The sequence below is a fragment of the Pseudonaja textilis genome, chromosome 1 (genome assembly GCF_049901715.1).
Source record: "Pseudonaja textilis isolate UNSWEBS1 chromosome 1, rPseTex1.2, whole genome shotgun sequence".
NCBI classification, from domain to species: Eukaryota; Metazoa; Chordata; class Lepidosauria; order Squamata; family Elapidae; genus Pseudonaja; species Pseudonaja textilis.
In genome coordinates, this window is record NC_141990.1 from 115,341,138 (window position 1) to 115,360,429 (window position 19,292).

The window sequence follows — 19,292 nt, forward strand, 5'->3', positions numbered from 1 at the left end:
TTTCTTATAAGCAGTTGGGTCATTTCTTAAAGGTATCTGGAAAACCTAATGCATGCAAACCCTAGATAATAATTCATTGTTTTCTTAGAAAATATCTAGGACTTCTTGAAGTCAGAAAGCTTTTACAGAACTGAAGAATATCCCCCAAATAAATACATTTCCAGTAAATATATCATTCAAATCTTTTCTCTTTGTTTATTTTCTCTAAAATTAAACTAAATGTCAACTATAATTCAATATCAGTGATTGGAATAATTGTCTTATTTTTTACTTCACTTCTTTTATTTACTCTTCATATTCATCTTTTCTATGAAGTCTTCATCCAACTTTGCATGTTTTTTTTTAAAAGATACATGGTTTGAGTCCCTGATTATATTCATGTGGATAAATGCAGCTTTTCATTTCTGAATTCTGAGTATTGGAATTCAGGAAAAGCATTGTCTCCTTTTCAAGCTTTCTGAATTTTTGCATATGGTTGCCTTTGAATGTTGTCAGAGCTTCATGTGAATCTTGGTGATCTAAAGGAGTCTTGAATGAACAAATAGTACACAGCTTGATGCATTTCATTTATTTCATAAACAAGATAATCCAACATGTTCTAGAGCAGGGGTGGGCAAACTACGGCCTGCGGGCCACATCCAGCCCGTTGGTCATTTTAATACGGCCCACCCCTGAAAAAAAACAATTCCCCTCTGAAAAAAAAATTGGGGCCGGCCAAAAGAGACCCCGCGCCGCGCGCCATAAAATCGCACACACAACACGGAGCTGGGCACCCGCTTCCCTGGTGGCCGGGCCGAGGTAGCCACCCAGGGAACGCCCAATGCTTTCCCTCCGCCCGGGCTCCGCTCAGGTGTCCGGCTGGGGCTGTCAGGAGTTGCTACCGCAGGCGCAGCTCCGCGGGGCTCCAGTCCCGTGTTGCCTTGGGAAGGGAAAGGCAAAACCAGGAGCCGCTGAGCCTGAGCCTCCGGTGCCGCTGCTGCCGTTGCAAAGCACCACTGCGCCTCTTCCTTTTTGCCTTTCCCTTCCTGAGGCAACGCGGGAGTGGAGCCGTGTGGAGCTGCGCCAGCTATAGCAACTCCTGACTCAGGGGGCCTCCGAGGGGAGGGGAAGGAGGAGAGGAAGGGTGGGGGGGGGGGGCAATTCCCAAAAAATCCTGTGCTGACCCGGCCCGTCTGTCAAATTTTAAAAGTCAATGTGGCCCCCGAGCCAAAAAGTTTGCCCACCCCTGTTCTAGAGTGTAAAAGTAATTGCCCCTCTGTTTTAATAAATTTAATTAAGCATACAACTAAGTCCAGTTGTGTGTGTTCTTCATTAAACAATCAGAGTTGTTTGGGCAGCTTTATATGAATCTCACAAGTATTGATTCCACTTACAATGATGTGCTCACCCCATTGATTCTAGAGGTATTTCATGACCTGCTCAAAAGAAATTACAGAAATCCTCCAACCCCCCAAAGGTGCTGATGTCTCAGTTTAGGATAGACTACAATAGAGAGTCAGAAACATAATCTTGAAGTACAGATTTGGATAACCTCAAAATAAATGTACCTAAGAACCCACAGAAAGCTCTAGAAAAACAACCAGGGAGCTGCAAACTCTTTTACTTTGTCAATAATTCTACCATTAGAAAAGTGGTAGGTAAAATGGGATTCATGAGACCATGGCAAGGTAGAAATGATGGAAGAACTTGGTCACCTCAGTTTTTCCTAAAAGCATTTGAATGAATCCCCCAAACCTCTATTTTATAGAGAAACTCTGGTGACTCCAGTTAGAATGCAACATTGCAGGCAAACTCTGCCATTTCTGTCTTCTGCACAGAGGTGGATTTATAAACTGTACAGATGCAGATAGGTAACTCAACAAGACGTCCATAATTGGTTATTGGTTCATCAGGTATCCTCATAACTCACATTTGTGACAAAGTTCTTCTTTAATGACCAATCCTTTGTATATCTGCCTTGTAGTAAAAGATGGTTATCTCCTAACCCATCTCATAGCAATAGAAAGCAGCTCCCATGAGTTAGGGAGTTCAGGCAAAAGTGAGGGAAACTCCCCCAACCCATCGAGGGTCAAATTAGTGACCAATTAGGATTACAGATGTGACCACGTGACATGAACTACATTTCCCAGGATACCTTTAACTACATTTACCATGACACATTCCTTTAAGGGGACAGTCCATAATTCCTAAGTAATTATCCAATTCCAATAGACTGGCTGGGACAGCCCACTGCCCACTGTCTGGAGTTCAACCTGATGGGCTGAAGATTGACTCAGCCTTCCTTCCTTTTGAGGTCGATAAAATGAGGACCCAGATTGTTGGAGGCAATGTGCTGAGATTGTAAACCATTTAGAAAAAGCACTATGGAGCAGTATATAAGTCTAAATGCTATTGTTATTGCTACTGTTATTATAGAAAGATGGCACTTTTAGGCTATATATAAGTATATAGCAGGAAGCATTATCTAGTTTGTATCAGCTAATTGGGTAGAAGGGCATTTTTCTACCAAAGCTGAAATGTGAGTGAATCATCTAGCAATGATCTTATTTTGGCTGTATTTGAATTTTGAATTCAGTGCAAATTAAGTGCAGCTAAGAAATTTTAACTATGGCCATCACAAGACCTTGTTAGTTATTCCTCTAGTTTTTGACCTTTTAAATTACCAGTAAGGCAAATTTGACTGATTGGTTCCTGTGTGACTATGGCTGTGTTGTTGTTTTTTCCTTTTAGAGATGGTTCTGGCATCACTAGTCTCCATTGTTATTCAGGTATTTGCACACATGGATATCTTCACACCTCTTTCTCAGATTAGCTTCTCTGACACTAAAGCACACCTTTCCTTTTAATTTCTTATCCTTATGATGCCTTTGTAGCTTTGATGCTTCGATGATCAAAACAATAGGGATCAGGTTGCTCTTTTGTTTCTGGATTCCTACCTTAAAATTTAAAGATGTTTACAAATTAAAGCAAAGGGAAAGGAAGCATTGCCATACTGTGGGCAGAGTGAAAGAGCAGGAGAAACATGCTTCACACAGCCTGGACAGAAATGGAAAGATTGCTTACTGGGAGATGTAAGGGTGAGAGAGAACATAACACCTCTGTTGCACGAGCTGCTTTGGATGCCAGTTTGTTTCTGGGTCCATTTCAAGATGGGTCCAGTTTAACTATGAAACCATCTTTGTCCCATTATAACCCACCTGTCTCACCTGGTCAGGCAGAGGAAGGCATGTTGCAAACCCCATCAACCAAATCTGATCAGCAGGATCCAGGAGTCCAAGGATCCAGGGATCCTCTTGTCCCATGGAACACTCTTTCCCTAGAGGTGAGGCAGAACCCACCTTCTGGAAAGTTGTGAACCATGGCTCTGTAGCCTTGCTTGGTCACAGAGTAGAATGCAGCTATGGGGATAGTTACTGCCCCCAAAGCCCTCCCTCAGCTTTTTAGTTTTTAAAAAAACATTGCTTAACTCTTTTAAATTTAAGGTATTGTTTTTATGCTTTAAACATTTTATTTGTATACTGACCAGAGTGTGAGGGAGATGGTTGATTGCTAGATATTGAGAAATCAATCAATCATGTGCTTCTAGGTTTGAGAACAATTTATTGACTTAATAGGCCACCATTGGATCCATCAACCAATGTATTGCAGGGGTGTCAAACTTAAGGCCCAGGGGCTGGATCTGGCCCGTGAGGTGCTTAGATCCGACCCATGGGGCCACACTGGAAATAGTGAAGGACCAGTCTGCAGTGCCTCTGCCAGTGAAAATGGAGCTTGGGAAGGCTGCATGCAGACCTCCCGAGCTCCATTTTCACTGGCAGAGGGTTGCAGGAGGCTGTCACAGCCGAAAATGGAGCTTGGGAGCCTGTTTTCACTGGAAGAGTGCTCGGGCCACCACAGGCACCCCTGACACAAGTGATGTCGAGCTGCCCGCACCCCCCCCAGCCCCCCCAAGGTCAAACCCAATCCTGATGTGGCCCTCAATGAAATTGAGTTTGACACCCCTGATATAAAATAACTGCTGACCACAAGAAAGCATAGTAGCTTGGAAGTCCAGGATGAAGTGGCTACCCAGGACAATGCTGAAGGGCCACACCAGAAACTACAGGCAATGAAAGTGGGGGCTGCTGTTAGAAAGAAACAAAGCCTGGAAATCTTTATTTTTTTATTGTTTTTGTATCACAAATTCCATTTCTATATTGAACAGTGTGTTTTCTAGGTATCCAAAGTGTTAAAGTATAAGCATTATCATAATCATTGTAAACATGTACATAGAAACATATATTTAGATGATATCGACCATTATTAAAAAGTATACTATCTTCCATATTAACATCAATTATATAACCATCAAAATATTTACTAGTCACTTTTTCTTTCCCATGTAGTCCATATTTTTATATAAATCCACTCATCTAACCTCTGTATCTATCAACTAGCCATTTGTAAAAAAAGTTCCCATGTTATAAAATATTCTGAATCATCTTTTTCTTTAATTTTTAGGGTTAACCTATCCATTTCTGCACATTCCAGTTTTTTTTTAAATTATATTATCATCTGTTTCTTCATTTTTCCAGTGTTGTGCATATACAATCCTGTCTGCTGTTAGAATATGTAGAATTAAATATGTATTACCTTTATTATAATTGTCTGGTAGCATGCCCAGCAGAAATATCTCAGGTTTCTAGTATGTGTTGCTTTGTCATAGTCTAGCCTGCTTAGTTAATCTTCTGCTTTCAAAGGTTCTGGTTGGAAAAGCAGCTGTTATAAATCAAACCTGGAAAATGTGTGTGAAGTCTTTTATTACTGGGCTACGAATGGGACAAGGATGACTTTAGACCTCTTAGGAAGTGGTGAGTGGCCCATATTCTAATAGGTGAAACAGTTTGCCCAAATATGCACAGCCAGGTAGAGGTTGGACAGTCTGGAGCTCTGGCACACACAGTTAGACATGTTGCATCGTCCCTCTACAACTGTACTTTTTATTAATATATGTATTTCTTTCTGGCAATTTCACTTAGCCCTAATATATCAAGAACATCAATGTATCAAAGTGCTATCAAAAAGCACTTCTTAGCTGTGGTTTTCACAACTATCAGATAATAAAAATATATTAATATGCCATATTATGAAAAAAATGTATATATTATTATTGTTAATCTTTGGTGAGATTGACAGCATTTGGGACTGGTTGGTAGCTCAACAGCTCGAGTCCTAACCAAGGACCTAGGAGCTGTTAAGGAGGATATAAGCTGTTCCAAGTAGGGTGGTTTATTTGTAGAATCAGGGTATGCAAGTTTGATAAATTCAGAATTTCCAAATAATGAAGTAGCCTTTTAGGTATTGCTCCAAGGGCTCCAATTACAACTGGAATAACACACAATTTCTTTTTCCAAAGTTGCTCAACTCCAATTTTTAAATCCCGGTACTTTGTGATTTTTTTTTCTTGCTGCTTGTCTTCAATTCGTGCATCACCAGGTATTGCAATGTCAATGTTGTTGTTATTATTATTATAAATTATACACAAAAAACAACAGTGTACACAGCAAACCAGATGACTGCTGGGTTTCATATCACAAATCACTTGTCGAACACTGCCCAAGTTTTTGGGACTGCATGATGTATCAGCGGATCATGCGAACAGATCCCATTATTATTATTACTATTACTATTATGATTACTATTATTGTTGTTGTTGTCTCTTTTATTCATTAAACATGAAACTCAGTCAACTGAACATTTAAAAGTGTATCACAAATATCATTGACTGGTGCTGATGGTTGATACAGATTGCTGCCAGCATCTTAGATATCAATCAAGTATCTTCTTAAAATGTACGATTGTTATTATTATTATTTCAATTTCCTAATTCAATGCGCAAAAATGAATGGATGAACGCAATAGCAATTATTAGCGCTAGGGTGCGCAATTGGACAACAAATTACCCTTGTACGAATTTCTTACACCCTCCTACTCCAATTCTTTTGTGGAAAGGTCGCGCAGAGGAGGGTTAGAAAGAAACCCTTCTGAATGGTGGGAAGAATGGAGCAAGAAAACGCGTGCTTAACTACGAGAGTTCCCTGGATATAGCCGTGCAGGGGAGCTGGGACCTTTTGTTCTCCTGCGAGCGGGCTGTTTCTGAGGCTGAAGGCCATAAGCCCACCGCTCGGAAGATGCAGGAGCGCGGCTGGGACTGACCATCTCCAGGTGCCAGCGCAGCTAAAGCCCAGAAGCGGCGCCGAGGATCTAATACTCGGAGGGGCGTGGGCCATCATGTACGTCGGTTCTGTGAATGTCTAGGCAAGAGGGCCACTCGTGAAAGGACGAGGCTGGCTTTTTCTTTCTTTACCCCTCTCCCCATCCCCACCCACCCGTTTTACACACACATCCTCCTGCAAACTATTCTGCCCCCGTTCCCTCTCCTAACCACTGTGGGGTTTAGCTGCAGGCGTTCATTTGCCTTGCGGGGCTGGATTGACACGCATCCCCGCCAAGCCTTCGGGCAGGGAGTCTCTTATCCCGGGGGAGGGAGGGGTTAAAGGAGCGAGGACCGTATTAAGAACGGAACTTCAGCTGATTTTCGCCGCGCGCCTTGGAAGTTCTGTCATCCCAAGCAGGTAAGGGAGGGGCGCCTATGGGGCGGGGGAGGGCTCTCTTGGGCCGTGCCGCCTTTGGACCAGACTGAAGGACTTGCCCGACTTCCTGGAGACCAGCTGTTGATAAGGCGGCCGGGGATGGGAGGGTGGGAGAAGCAGAGGTAAGGGGTTGATGGCCAGATCTCCCGGTCGGTTTAAAAAAAAAAGGCAAGAATTGATAGTGGTATGGAGGGGTAGCCATTATTGGTGTCCCCCCCCCCCCATTTTTTTTCTGGCTAACCGGAGAACGTGGAAATGTTCCTCTTTCCCCACAATCTAGGCGGGGTAGCAGACTGTCGGATTTGTTCTCGGCCATCCTACCGTCTTTTTGTGACTGGGTGGAAGCCGATTGTGTGAGCGCGCACACGCTCACAGCCTTGGCGGAGAAGTGCGGGTGTGTGTGTGTGTGTTCCGATACCTAAGAAGTGCCTACGAAGGTATTGCGCAAACCCCAATTGCTCTAACCGTAATTGGAACCAGAACGGCTAAATGCTTTAATCGTGATGTTTTTGCACGGGGATTAGCGATGGCGATTACCCGCCGATTGATTGTTCTTGAACGTAGTCCTGCAGTTTGTCTAAGTGCTCATAGAATCATATAGTGCGGGAAGGGACCTTGAAGGTCTTCTAGTCCAACGCCCTGCCCAAGGAGGGGTTACGCTATCCCGGAAAAAAAAATGGTTGTCCAACCTTTAAAAAAAAAACTTAATTTGTGATTTGATATTGGCCGTGTGTTTTGTCTTGGTTCAAAATGTAATGAATTGGGACTACTCGTTATACTCTGTCCAAACGCCCTTAGTGACATTCCTTTGCAATGATCATCGCCCTCTACTAGGATGCTGTGCCGTATCTTAGCAAGAAATAAGTAAGTCCAGCTAAATTAGGAGGTATTGTTGTGACTGGATTGCCAAAACGCTTTGGTATCAAAACTTCCAGGCAACCTCAGAACCACCTTTCCCTGTGCATTGAACTGCAACTCCTTAGCACGATTAGGAATTCTAAGAGTTGCAATCCAAGTACAGCGGTAGTCAGCAGTTTAAGTAAAACCGCTTAAAAGTGGGGAAGAGGAATCTCTACATCCAGGTATTCCACCTCGACTCTTTCAAAGGCCCCTATTGGTGCTGGAGGCGATTCTACCAGGGCTTAGTCCTCTCTGGGGTGCTTTTCAAGTACGTCGAATGGCTGGGCGTTTCTTTCGAATCTCGTTGTCTTCCGTGGCTGCTTAGTAGTACTTTTGGAGAGTCGGTACTAGTGTTTCCCACTTGTGTTAGTACTAGTATTAACTGTCTCCGGGACGGGAGTAAATTGAAAAGAGATACTTTTCTTGCATGGGTGCGACAGTACTGGGTGCATTGACAGGAAAACGCATATACACACACACACACACACACACACACACTCACACCTTTGGACGCTGCCGAGAACTCTTAAGCCTGCGTTAGATTTGCACGTTTTTGCCTTTCCTTAGGCAAAGACCGCAGTCCCGTTGTGCAGCGCACTTATTGTAACCAATAGAATTTCCGAATCGATTGCTTCCACATGATACGACTTTTTTTTTTATTAGTCTTTTCTGATAAATAAATTCCGCACGTATTGGCAATCGATGCGGCCATCGAGCTGAACCGTAAATCTGGAAAAGTTTGTCCGTCTCTCAAGCACCGGCCTCTGCTTTTCCCGCTTAATTCCTCTTCGGGCCACGTGCTGACGAAGAGGATGCGCGGCGGCCACGGGAACCACCTCGCGGCCTACCTTGGTCCAGAGTCCAGACTCTCTCCCTGTAAAATCAAATGCGCCGGCTATGGCTGTTGTCTTCCCACCACCTCCCACCCCATGCACTTCAATGAACCTCCCTGGGGATTTGATCCGAGATCTCACCGCCATTCTTTATAAATCTGCGGGAATCTGTACTCTTGAGTAGAAAGTTGGAAGAAAGCGTGTTAGTGGCGTTTGCGCCTAGACATGAGTGGGTGGTGTGGGAACCGGATAGAAATTCCAGTGTGGGGGTGCAAAGGATGGGAGGGAGGGAAAGATGAAATCCCGAGAACAGGAAAGCCACGTTTCCTACTTACTAGGTCTTCTGGGCGTTTAATTGCTCATCGAAGGATTTCTACCATGCCTTGTATGATTTGGGGGCTCTTTTCAGTATCAAGGCAAAGATGGAACGTTAGCTTCGTCCCCCCCCCCCCATGGATTTTAATTTCAGAATCGCCAGTAAGATTTTGGAGTTTGCAGAAAAGGTGCGCGCGTAATTATGGGTTCCGATTTCGGAAAAATGTTTCAAACTAGGGTTTGTTTGTTTTTCGCCTTAAAAGGCGCCATTTGAGGTATCCCCCAATCGAGTATTTGTCCAGCAAAAAAAACAAAAACCGGAGGCTTTCCCCAGCAGAAACCCAACGGCCCTCAGCACATGCCGTCCTGGGTACCACCGAAACATCTTCGCCTTGGGGCTCCCTGTCTGTCTGGCAACGGTCTCGGCCAAGGGACTGCCGCGCCGGCTGCCGCTTGGCTCGGGAGTAGAGAAGAGCCAGAGGGCTACGTGTGTTTTTGGCTGGCCAGACGCTGCCCCCCCTCTCCGCGCTCATTCCTCTCTCTCTCTCTGCGGCCCCCCCGCCCCCGCCAGCTCGACCTTCCATGGCGGGCCAGGCAATTCCTGCGCTCGAGCGGGCCTCCTCATGCCTCAGGAATGCGGAGAGGTATGCGCAACTTTCCAGAAGGCGAAGACCGGCGCTTCCCTTAGCCCCGCTGGAAAGGAGCGAAGAGAGAGCACAGTCATAGATCATCCCATGGCACCGATCCACCTTTCCCGCCGTTTCGTAACCGCGGAGACTTGGGAACAGCCCTCTATTAAGTAGCAAGATTGGGGAGAGGCTCTTCCCACTTGGTGAAGGCAAGGCTTCCCTGACGGAGCGACCCCATCACAGCCGCAGCCGCAGCCTCGCCAAGCCGACCGAGAGAGGCGGCTCCTCTCAACCACAGCCGCTACCGCTGCTGCTGCTGCTGCTGCTACTGGCCGCGCCTTAGCCCAAGGTGCTTGGAACTCTCCTGGTTCCTGGCCTCTCCAAAAGCGGCAGTTGCAGAGCTCCACCTCGGGCAGCTGCCATCCATCCCTGCTTAGTGCCATCGCCGCCCTCTTATAAGGTCTGTGCGCCCGGCGGAGTCGGGGAATCCCGTCTCTCCATCCGCTGGCAAGTCCTTTCCGGGCAACCCCAAGCAAGCCTGCTAGGGCGTGTGGACGCGACCCACGCGCGCCTACACAGCTTAGCGCGTGCGGTCGAGATTTGCAGACGGGTCGAGCCTACGCGTGAGGAAAATTTGCCCGCCTGCGGGTCTCCTGCGGTTGACGTTCGTTTTAGAAATGGGAATCTGGCATTTCAGGTTAAGGCGCGCCAAGTGCATTGCTGGTGTCTGTCTGAGGAGCGCGTTCGGACCGAACAACCCGGGGGATTCATAGGCATTTTATTGGCTTTGCTTTCCATCCCCCCCACCCCACCCCAAGAGCCGCGGACTATATCAGGAACGGGCGGCGAGAATAAAGGCGGGTGTCTTCCCGTGTGAGGTGTTTTCTCCCAAAGACTCCCGCCGTCTTTTCCCTTTGGCTTTTTGAGAAGTCTGCCTCGAACGGGTTGCTTTCTCCCGCTGGTGCTGCCTAAGTCTCCTTTGGCGATTGCCTGTAATTTCACGCAGAAGCTCTGGATTAATTCATTTCCAGAGAGAGTCACTTTCCTCTACTTCGTTTTATTCGCTTGACCGGTTGGTGTGTGTTGTGCGGCAGTAATTATTTTCCTGTAAATTCCATTTGCTTCTCCGCGCTGTATTTCCTAAAGAGCTGCTTCTTTCTCTTGCCTCTCGCTCGGTCCTCTCCCGCCGCCCCCCCCGGGCGGTGCAACAGCTCCTTATATGTAAATTTCTCGTGGTGCCCAGTCGTTTGGCTTTGGAGCAAAGTAGCACGTTTATTGTATTTGGCTTTGGATTTAATGTTTATTGACGCAGTTTTTATTGCCCGCAAAATGCGTTGATCAACCAGCGAGGTCTGCTTTTGTTTGAGTGGCGCTGCGAAACCAGAACTATGCCCGTCCCCGTTTCCGAAAGAAAGATCATTCAAAAAGTTTGCAACGGAAAGCAGAAGCATTTAAAAAAGAATCCGTTGTTAGGGTACGAGGTAGAGGTGTATATACTCTGTGGGTGAAAGGTCCAGGAGGAAAGTAACCGGGAGAAAAAATTAAAGTATTCTTCAAGCGTCTTTCTTCCTTGGTTTTGTTTGGTCTTTGCGAAGGGTTTGTCCGAGGGAGGGCGCTCGAAGCCTGGAAACACGTCTTCGTCAGACGCGTAGATTCTCCCTTCCTTTCCTTTAAATGTATTTTTAAAGCAAAAATGCGAAGTCGATTTTTCCGCCCGCTGTTTAAGTGTGCGAGCGTCTCGGCATGTGTGTCTGTCTGTCTCTGTCTTTTTGTGTGCATAAGTGATAGTGATGGATCCAAAATAGTAAACTGGCTGATCGTCTGGTTTTGTACCAAAGCAGGAGTCATTATATATTATCCTTAGAAATGTGTGCCTGTAATATGGAAATGGAACTGTTGACAGAGCATTTCATCTTGGCACTTAAAAAGATGGTGTGTGTCTGCTTCCTCTTTGGAGTGTCAGCTCTTGGCTCGGATCCAGCAAAGTATTGGTGAATTGTGCCAGTTTGGTTGGGCGATTTAATACAATGCTGTTTTTTCATTCTTCTTCAGTTTTCTTTATACAGCATGAAGCTATTTCTTCCCTTCAAGTGGTAATCGCTAAATGATTTATGCCAACTGCTTGGCTTTGGGTAGTTTGGGTGTGGTATTGGTCTGATGATTAATATGTGTACTGCTTAATGAATAAGAGCACAAGCCAGAGAATGTTAAAAAAAAAATCAATTAAATTCTAGAACACAGGTTAATTTCCTAAATTAACAATATGAAAGTCTCAGCTTCAGTTTAAAGAGCCAATTTTGTGCTGTGGTTATTGTGTCAGGCTTGAAATCAAGGGACTCTGAATTCTAGTTCTGATTTAGGTGTAAAAATCAGCTGTGTGATTTTGGGCCAGTCCCCCTTTCTCAGTTATAAGAAGCAGGCAAGGGCAAACACTTCTGAAATCTTGCCAAAAAAAAGTGCAGGGACTTGTCCAGGTAGTTGCCCAGAGTCAACACTGATCGAAGGCATCCCAAATAAACACACTTAGCTAGGTAATATTTACATCCAAATGCCGCTACTATTTCTATCTTTTGAGGTAGAACACAGTCTGAAGCTGCTCACCCAGTACTCAACAAGAATTAAAATTCATTAGATTTGACTATCCTTGTCAAAAATACTTGAATCATTGTCAGAAAGGAAAGTCACAATTTTGGGGAAAAGCTAACTACATTAGCCTATTAATTTTTCAGAAATAAAATCTGTTGATACGTATGGAACTTACTCTCCAATAAGCATTCATAATTTAGTCATACAAATTAAGGGTATCCAAATCTATGTTAGATTGTAGCCCAAGACTGTTGAGCAGAAGTATATTTTTAAAAACTCATCTAGATAGCTGTCGCAATTAGAATTACTAAATCTATCTGATGCCCCAAATTTGCCTTTTCTACTCTACTAATTTTTGACAAGTATTGATTGCTATTTAATCTAGATCAGACAATGGTTAAAAATGGAGTGTCCGGAAAAAGAGTAGAAGATTTAAAAATCTTAATTCACAGTGCAAACTATTTAAGTTCATAATACTGAATTCTACAACTTGGGTTAAATTATGTAAATCTCACACATTGGCATATGTTTTCTAGTTGTGAACGTTATTTTTCCCCCCTGGCTGAATTAAACAAACAATGCCTTAAGTATCCATCTTGTTTTTCCTTTATGTTAGGATGTTTTAATAGAACCCAGGCGTATACTTTGATCCATATCTATAAAGCCCTCCAACCCTATTACATTTATTAGTAAAAGATGTATTTTGGGATTTCTAAAGATGCAGTATTCTAGAAGGTTGTTCTAGAGCTCACTTGAAATTTAGTGCCTTAGCATTACCAATAGATTGTTCTGTCAGACAGCTAAAAAATAATCAGAAGGATTGCTGACTTCAGAAGAGATGTCAGTTTAAAGGTTTACAGGCAACGGCATATTTCTGGCCTGATGATGTAATGGGCTGCCTCCTCCCCACCATTCATCTTTTATTTTGGAGTTGTTCTTTCTCTGGGTGTATGTGAAGAAAATGATCTGGTTGAGTCTGGGGCTGTTCAGTGTCGGTGTCAGGTTTCAAGGATATGTTACATCCACTTGTGTATAATTTGTTTCAGATTTTAGGAAGCAGGGAGGAGTGGGAGTAAAGAGGCAGAAGAGTAGCAAGAAGGGTGAGCAATTTCTATTACCCTTTCCAAACTACTGTCAGTCTTTCAAAAATTATCCTTAACTAACTGCTTTAACAGTTGTGAAAAAGAAGTCAACTCCCAGTTGAAAGAGGCACTAGAACAGTGGTTCTCAGCCTTCCTAATGCCACGACCCTTTAATACAGTTCCTCATGTTGTGGTGACCCCAACCATAAAATTATGGCTCAGTTCCTAAGACCATCGAAAATATGTGTTTTCCGATGGTCTTAGGCGACCCCTGTGAAAGGGTCGTCCGGCCCCCAAAGGGGTCGTGAACCACAGCACCAGAAGCTTTTCTCTTGCAAAGGATCTTCTTCATTACCATCACTGGACCTCATGCCTGTATTTTCTCAAGGATAGCATGATGGACAGGAGCACAAAGAGGGAGATATGCCTTCCCTTTCTGCTTGAACTATCCATCATTCTTCTACTATCGCTGTGCACATGTAAAATGCAGAATTTTAAATGCACTAGAACTTTAAAAACAAACAAACGGATGGTCATGCAGGAAAGAGGGTTGTCAGTTTTATTATAGATTATGATTAGTCCGTGCTTAATAAGACCAGTCACTTACCAATTGTTCAAAGTTACAAAAGTGATTGCAACCTGGATGTTTGCCCACCCCTTCACAATAATGTGGTCACATTTTTTGGCACTTGGCAACTGGCCTGCATTTATGGCCATTTGAGATTTGGCACAGTTATGTGACCATGATTTATGTCCCTCCCCTCCCAATTGACATTTATTGTTTATTTCTGATTTCCTGCAAAACAATGCTTATTGCAAACAGTAGGTTTAATGACCACAGTGTTTGCTTTACAACTGTCAGAAAAAAACTTTGAAAAACCGAGTCAGTCATGTGAAGTCCTGCTTAATGATTGGCATGACTAATTTTGGACTGAATTACATTTGTAAGTAATTTGTTCCAGGGTAATATGTAATGCCTGTTCTTATTTTTTAATATTCTATGTATTTATTGAAATAGAACTGTATGGATTTGAGGATTCTCCAAGATTATAGTTAGTGGGCAGAGATTCTATCCACTCCTGGAAAAAGAAGAGGAGGATGTCTCTTCATGGAGAGGATGGAGGCCTCTGCCCATTTACTGCAATTTCGGAATGTTGTATAAATTAGCTCAGTGCACTTAGGAGAAGATAGGAGATTTGCCAGGCAATTTTGAAGGGTGAGGCTACTCATTGTACAATCGGCCACACACTGAAGCTAGTTATGCAAGGCATCTTGGAACAACATTTAAGATAGGCAACTGTGGACTGATTTGTTTCCTTCGTTAACTGGTGATGATATTTAAAGAAACACATGGTGAATTACGCATTAATTTAAACGGCTCCTATAACTGCATTGCTTTGCTGCCATTATCTTACTCCATCAAGCTCATTATAGCACAGGTATTCCTCACTTACTGACAGCAATTGGTTTACTAATGATTTTCATTGAAATTTACAATTACAATGACAGAAAACTACTACCAACTAAAAAGATAAAAGGGTAAAAAGAAAAAATAGAGGCAGAAAATAAAAATAAATACTGTATATAGTAAAGAAAAGAAAAGGAATATATGAAATGACTTCCCTCTTCATCACAAGTATAAACAATACATATCATCTTCTTTTAAAATAAAACAAATGATATTTTTCCCATATCCCATCTCTTATCTATAAGCAATTTGTCAAGCTTCATCATTTCAGTCCTGGTGTCAGCAAAATTCCATTAAGTGTTACCAGAGATAACAATTTATTTTATCTTGATCAAATAAACCAACTTTAGATTCTTCCTTTTTATTTTTTTAATAATCTTGATCTTTAGCCGATTTAAATAATGTTCTAGAACTTTTTTTTTCATTTTCTTTGCACCTTCTCACAAAGTTCAAAAAAGTTTAAAGTAAACATTTAACACACCCCTTTTATAAATCCAGTATAGGAAGATTATCCAGGTCACTGCCTTGGGTTGTTAGTTGTTTATCCCTTCTAATTATTAAGATATCAGATATTGGTTTCTTATGTATGCCCAGTGTAATATATTTTTCTTTATCAAAATTGTAATCTTTTTGGTTTAAAATCCATTTTCAGATCCCTCTCAGATTTTATCCAGTAATCCTTGTTCCTCTTCTGTGATATTTTTTGAAACAGAATCTGTCCATAAAGGCAGATACTCTTAAAATTAACTTCTCAGTCCATTGTTCAAAAATATCATCCAATGTTATTTTGCTCCATACTGTATTTAGTAAGTCAAATCTACTAGTTATAAAGTTAAATGTTCTTCTCCTTTAATTGTAATCTTTAATTCCTTCTAGTTTTCTCTTAACTTTTCAAATCCCATCCTATCATTTTTTTTTAAAAAAAATTAAAAACGAAAGCATTTTTACATAGGAAGGATTCTTACAATAATTATCAAATTTTATTTCAAATCCATTCATACTCTTAGTCCATTTGTAACTTCTTAAATCAAAATTCTAATCACCATTTTGCTTTTTGTTCCAAAAAAGTTTTTTCAAGTCAATTAAACTCATATTTAAAACTTCTTTTGCTGAAAGAAAACCTGCTCACCCAGAATTTACATTCTTCTTGATTCAAAGTTTCCTAATAGCTAAAAAAAAACAGTTAACAACCAATTTCTGAAAGTGATTGGAAAAGGAAATAAGTAAATCCAATGTCCTTTTAGAGGCTAGATACCTCTATCTTGTGGTCTCCTCATAAGGAGTAGCTCTCTGGGGTGCTTGTGGGCAATCCAAGGTTCTCTTCTTGTCTGGAGAGGAAATCAAAAAAGCCAGTCTACTCACTGGCTCTTTATTCCTTTGTGGTTGTTGGCTCTGCTTTTAATGAAACTGTTTTCAGTTCATCATTTCTTCTGAAGAAGTCCACTTACTGACTGCAGTTGGAATTGGCAACTTTATTGCTAAGCAACACAGTTGTAAAGCGAAATGGGACGCGAATGCACCAACTTACAGTGTCATTTACAGATGTTTGTTAACTCATCCTCCAAACCAGCCATGATTGCTAAGCAACATGTCACATGATCATGACTTGTGACTTTGTGCTGGCTTCCCCACTGACTTCACTTGTAGGAAGCTGGCTGTGAAGATCACAGATCCTGATCATATGACTGGGAAGCCGAGACCATCATAAATGGGAGAGGGAGATGGGCAATCAAAAAACATGATTAGGTAGGTAGGTAGGTAGGTAGGTAGATAGATAGATAGATAGATAGATAGATAGATAGATAGATAGATAGAGTATAATGGTTGCCAAACACCCAAATCGTGATTGCAGGGATATTGTCTGGTTGATCTTCTTTTTCAGCACTGTTGTAACTTTGAACAGTTGCTGAATGGATGGTTGGTGAGAAAGAGCTATCTGTGTATCTCTATATTTGTCAATTTATTCCTAGATCTGGAACAACAAGCAGCGATGAGTTTTGGAGTTTGGAGAGAGTGGGAAAGTTCCTCATTGAAAAATTCTGACTTGGTGCAAGAAGATGGGGAAAGGAAGGGTTTTTTTTGCTGGAAAGGAAAGTTGACTATGGTGGAGAAAATGATGTAAAACGTTCTTTTCTATTCTGACAGACCTGAGTAGCGTAAGGGAAGCGAAGGAAGTTCCTACCAATCTGGAGTGCACAAATTGGTGAAAGCTGATCTTGAACTTTCTTTCCCTCCTTGCTATATGATTTCCTCCCTTCTCTACTCCGCCTGCTTAGGAAAAACCCCCCACTGTACTAAGTCTCTTATTTTTTCTTTTCCTTTTTTAGAATTATTCATGTGGTTGTGATATAGAGCAGCAGCCATGAAGATAAGGCTCCGTGCAACAGCTGTAGCTGTCCTATGTGCAGTTCTCCTCCTTCGTTCAATTGAGGCTCAAGGTAAATAACTCTGTCCTTTATTCCATGAAAGGGATGGTGCAGAATTAAACAAAGTAAGAGTTGCTCTCTGGGGGTGACTTGTTTCATATCATCCTCTCTCCTTTCTGTTCTCTTTCTTTCCGTAGTTTGTTTATTTCTATAGAGCAACTTCGGCAGAGTCGCTCTTCTCTTTCCTTTGTTTTGTTGTCTTTCTGGTGTGCTGTCCACACTCGATCTCCATTGTGATCTTGGCCCTCCACTGCTGTTCCTTTTCTCTCTACCGTTCTTTTGAAGGGTGATTAGAGAGAAGGAAGATTCCTGTGCCAACTTGAAACCTCTCCTTAGTAGTAGGAGAAGCCCCGAAGCACTTGTCCACACCCTCTCAATGCTTAATTGCTCTGCTTTGTACTGCGAATATATATACAAGATACATGTGTCTGCTTTTTTTTTTTTAAGTATTATTTTGAAGCATTTATAAAATAAAGCACTCCAACAAAATCTGGCTGCCTGTGTGTTTTGTTTGGAAGGGAAGGGGAAGGGAAGTCCTCTTCTCAGTGAGTCAGTTCATTTGGGACAGAGCAAGGAATGAGCAAGCCTGGCTCCTGTTTTTGGAGCAACACCAGGGTCCCTGGGGACACTCAAAACTTTCCTGCTTGGGCTCCCACACAGACTGAGTCTCAGTCAGCACATTGGATTAACCATTTGGAAACACTGTACAATAGATTTCTCTCCCCCCCCACCTTTTAATCATACAAATTAAGTATACTTTCTCATCTACTTCATATGTAATGCCTTCTTCTTATCACTTTACTGCTTAAACATACACCTGGCAAAACCTTTTCTAGAGTTGGAGAAGTAGCGGCAAAACAAGGACATTTTGCTATTTCAGCTGTTCTCCAACCATCTCATTTTTTCCTTGAAAATGTTGGATTGCCAAATTTGTCATTGCACTGCACTGACCTTTTTGTACATGAAAGGAGATAATGATTTGGATGGAGCTCTTGATTTGTATTGTGTAAGTATATATTGTTCTTATATATTGGGGAAATAAGGCTTCTAATTAACACCATGTGGCAAGGAACAAATTTGCTCTTACTGTTTTATCCATGGGAAGGCAGCAAATTAGCTTATAGTTCTATAGAGTAATACACAATATTTTACCCAGTATCTGTTCTTCTATTGTTGGCCTTTCTTTTCATTATCTCTTAATTTTGGAAATCAACTCGTCAGCTCATTATGTCTAGCCCTGTTTGCTGCATTGTTCCCATTATTTTATTTAAGAATTTGCTATTTAAATTTCTCACCTTTTTTCCTTTTACATTCAATTTATTGCAAGCAGATGTATTATTTTGGAAGGAGTGATTTGTGAATCTAATATTTAAGTATTAGATTCCTTAATACTGCTGTATACATTATTGCATGATTAATGTTTAAGGATGGAGCAGTAGCATTCAACATGTTTCAGAACCCCAGTTATCTTGAGTGGTCTTTACTAGTACATTGAAAAAGCCTGCAGAATCTAGTCCTTTGGTTCAAAGGCACCGCAAGACATTGGTTTATCATTTGGTATCATAAATGTAGTTCACTGTTCATCTCCAGCCTGGTATTTTAAATCCCTTGTTTGTGTTTCTGTGAGAACAGATAAGTTATTGAAAAGACATATCTCTAAGCTGCAGCACCATCTGCAGCAGAGCTGTCAAACTCGTGTCATCATGACAGTGTCACATGATGTATCATGACTTTTCCCCCATTTGTTAAACCAGGCATGGGCGTGACCATCATGTGATGTATCTGGCCTGTGGGCTGCGAGTTTGACAGCCCTGATCTGCAACATTCACAATGCCAATTGACTCTTCAACTTCAATGAAAAGAATTATGTAAATTAGCACTTGCAAATTAGAGAAGCCTTCCCCATCCTGTTGCCCTTCACCTTCAGGCGAGAGCACAAAATGAACCTGTCTGTACCTCCCACAGAATGAATATGGTAGTTCTGTAAAAGAAACCCATGCCATAATTCCTAACCAAATATCCTCTTAAATGATGGACAGACGTGTGGCTTGATTTTTACTTGTGGCTACCTTTCTCAAATTGCTGCCTGCAGAAACTGACAGGACTTACACTTTTCTTTATATGCTTAATCATCAATCATTTCCAATTTTTTTTGCTAGCTTCTGTTTTTATAAGAAAAACCAAAAACAATCCTGGAAATCCCAAAAAACAAAACCACTATAGACACTGGTACAGATTTAAATGAAAATCTGTGAAAAACTGCAGAGCAATTTCTTTGCTTGCAAGTCTTTTAAAGGAGACATTTAAAATTGAATAGGTGAGAAAAAATGTGACTTGTAAATGTCATTTCAATTTTTTCCCCAAAATGGCCTCAGATTAAATTAAATCCATTAAGTATCATTTCTAAAACACTTTCAAAGA

The 19,292-nt window shown here is 42.0% G+C and overlaps 1 protein-coding gene across 6 annotated transcripts in view; it reads left to right on the top strand.

Moving 5' to 3' along the window:
• The first annotated feature begins 6,073 nt into the window (after positions 1 to 6,073).
• COL12A1 (collagen type XII alpha 1 chain) overlaps positions 6,074 to 19,292 on the top strand; it is a 136,307-nt gene continuing 123,088 nt past the window's right edge. For 2 of the 6 annotated variants that reach the window (XM_087915237.1, XM_026695140.2), the window contains exons 1-2: positions 9,505 to 9,769; positions 16,773 to 16,883. In XM_087915237.1, coding sequence (XP_087771363.1) covers positions 16,808 to 16,883 — 76 coding nt within the window. In that variant the 5' untranslated portion in view covers positions 9,505 to 9,769; positions 16,773 to 16,807. Of the gene's footprint in view, positions 6,273 to 6,591; positions 6,615 to 9,504; positions 9,770 to 16,772; positions 16,884 to 19,292 lie in introns of those variants that run through there. The other 4 variants (XM_087915230.1, XM_087915248.1, XM_087915232.1 and 1 more) reach the window with 4 other exon arrangements.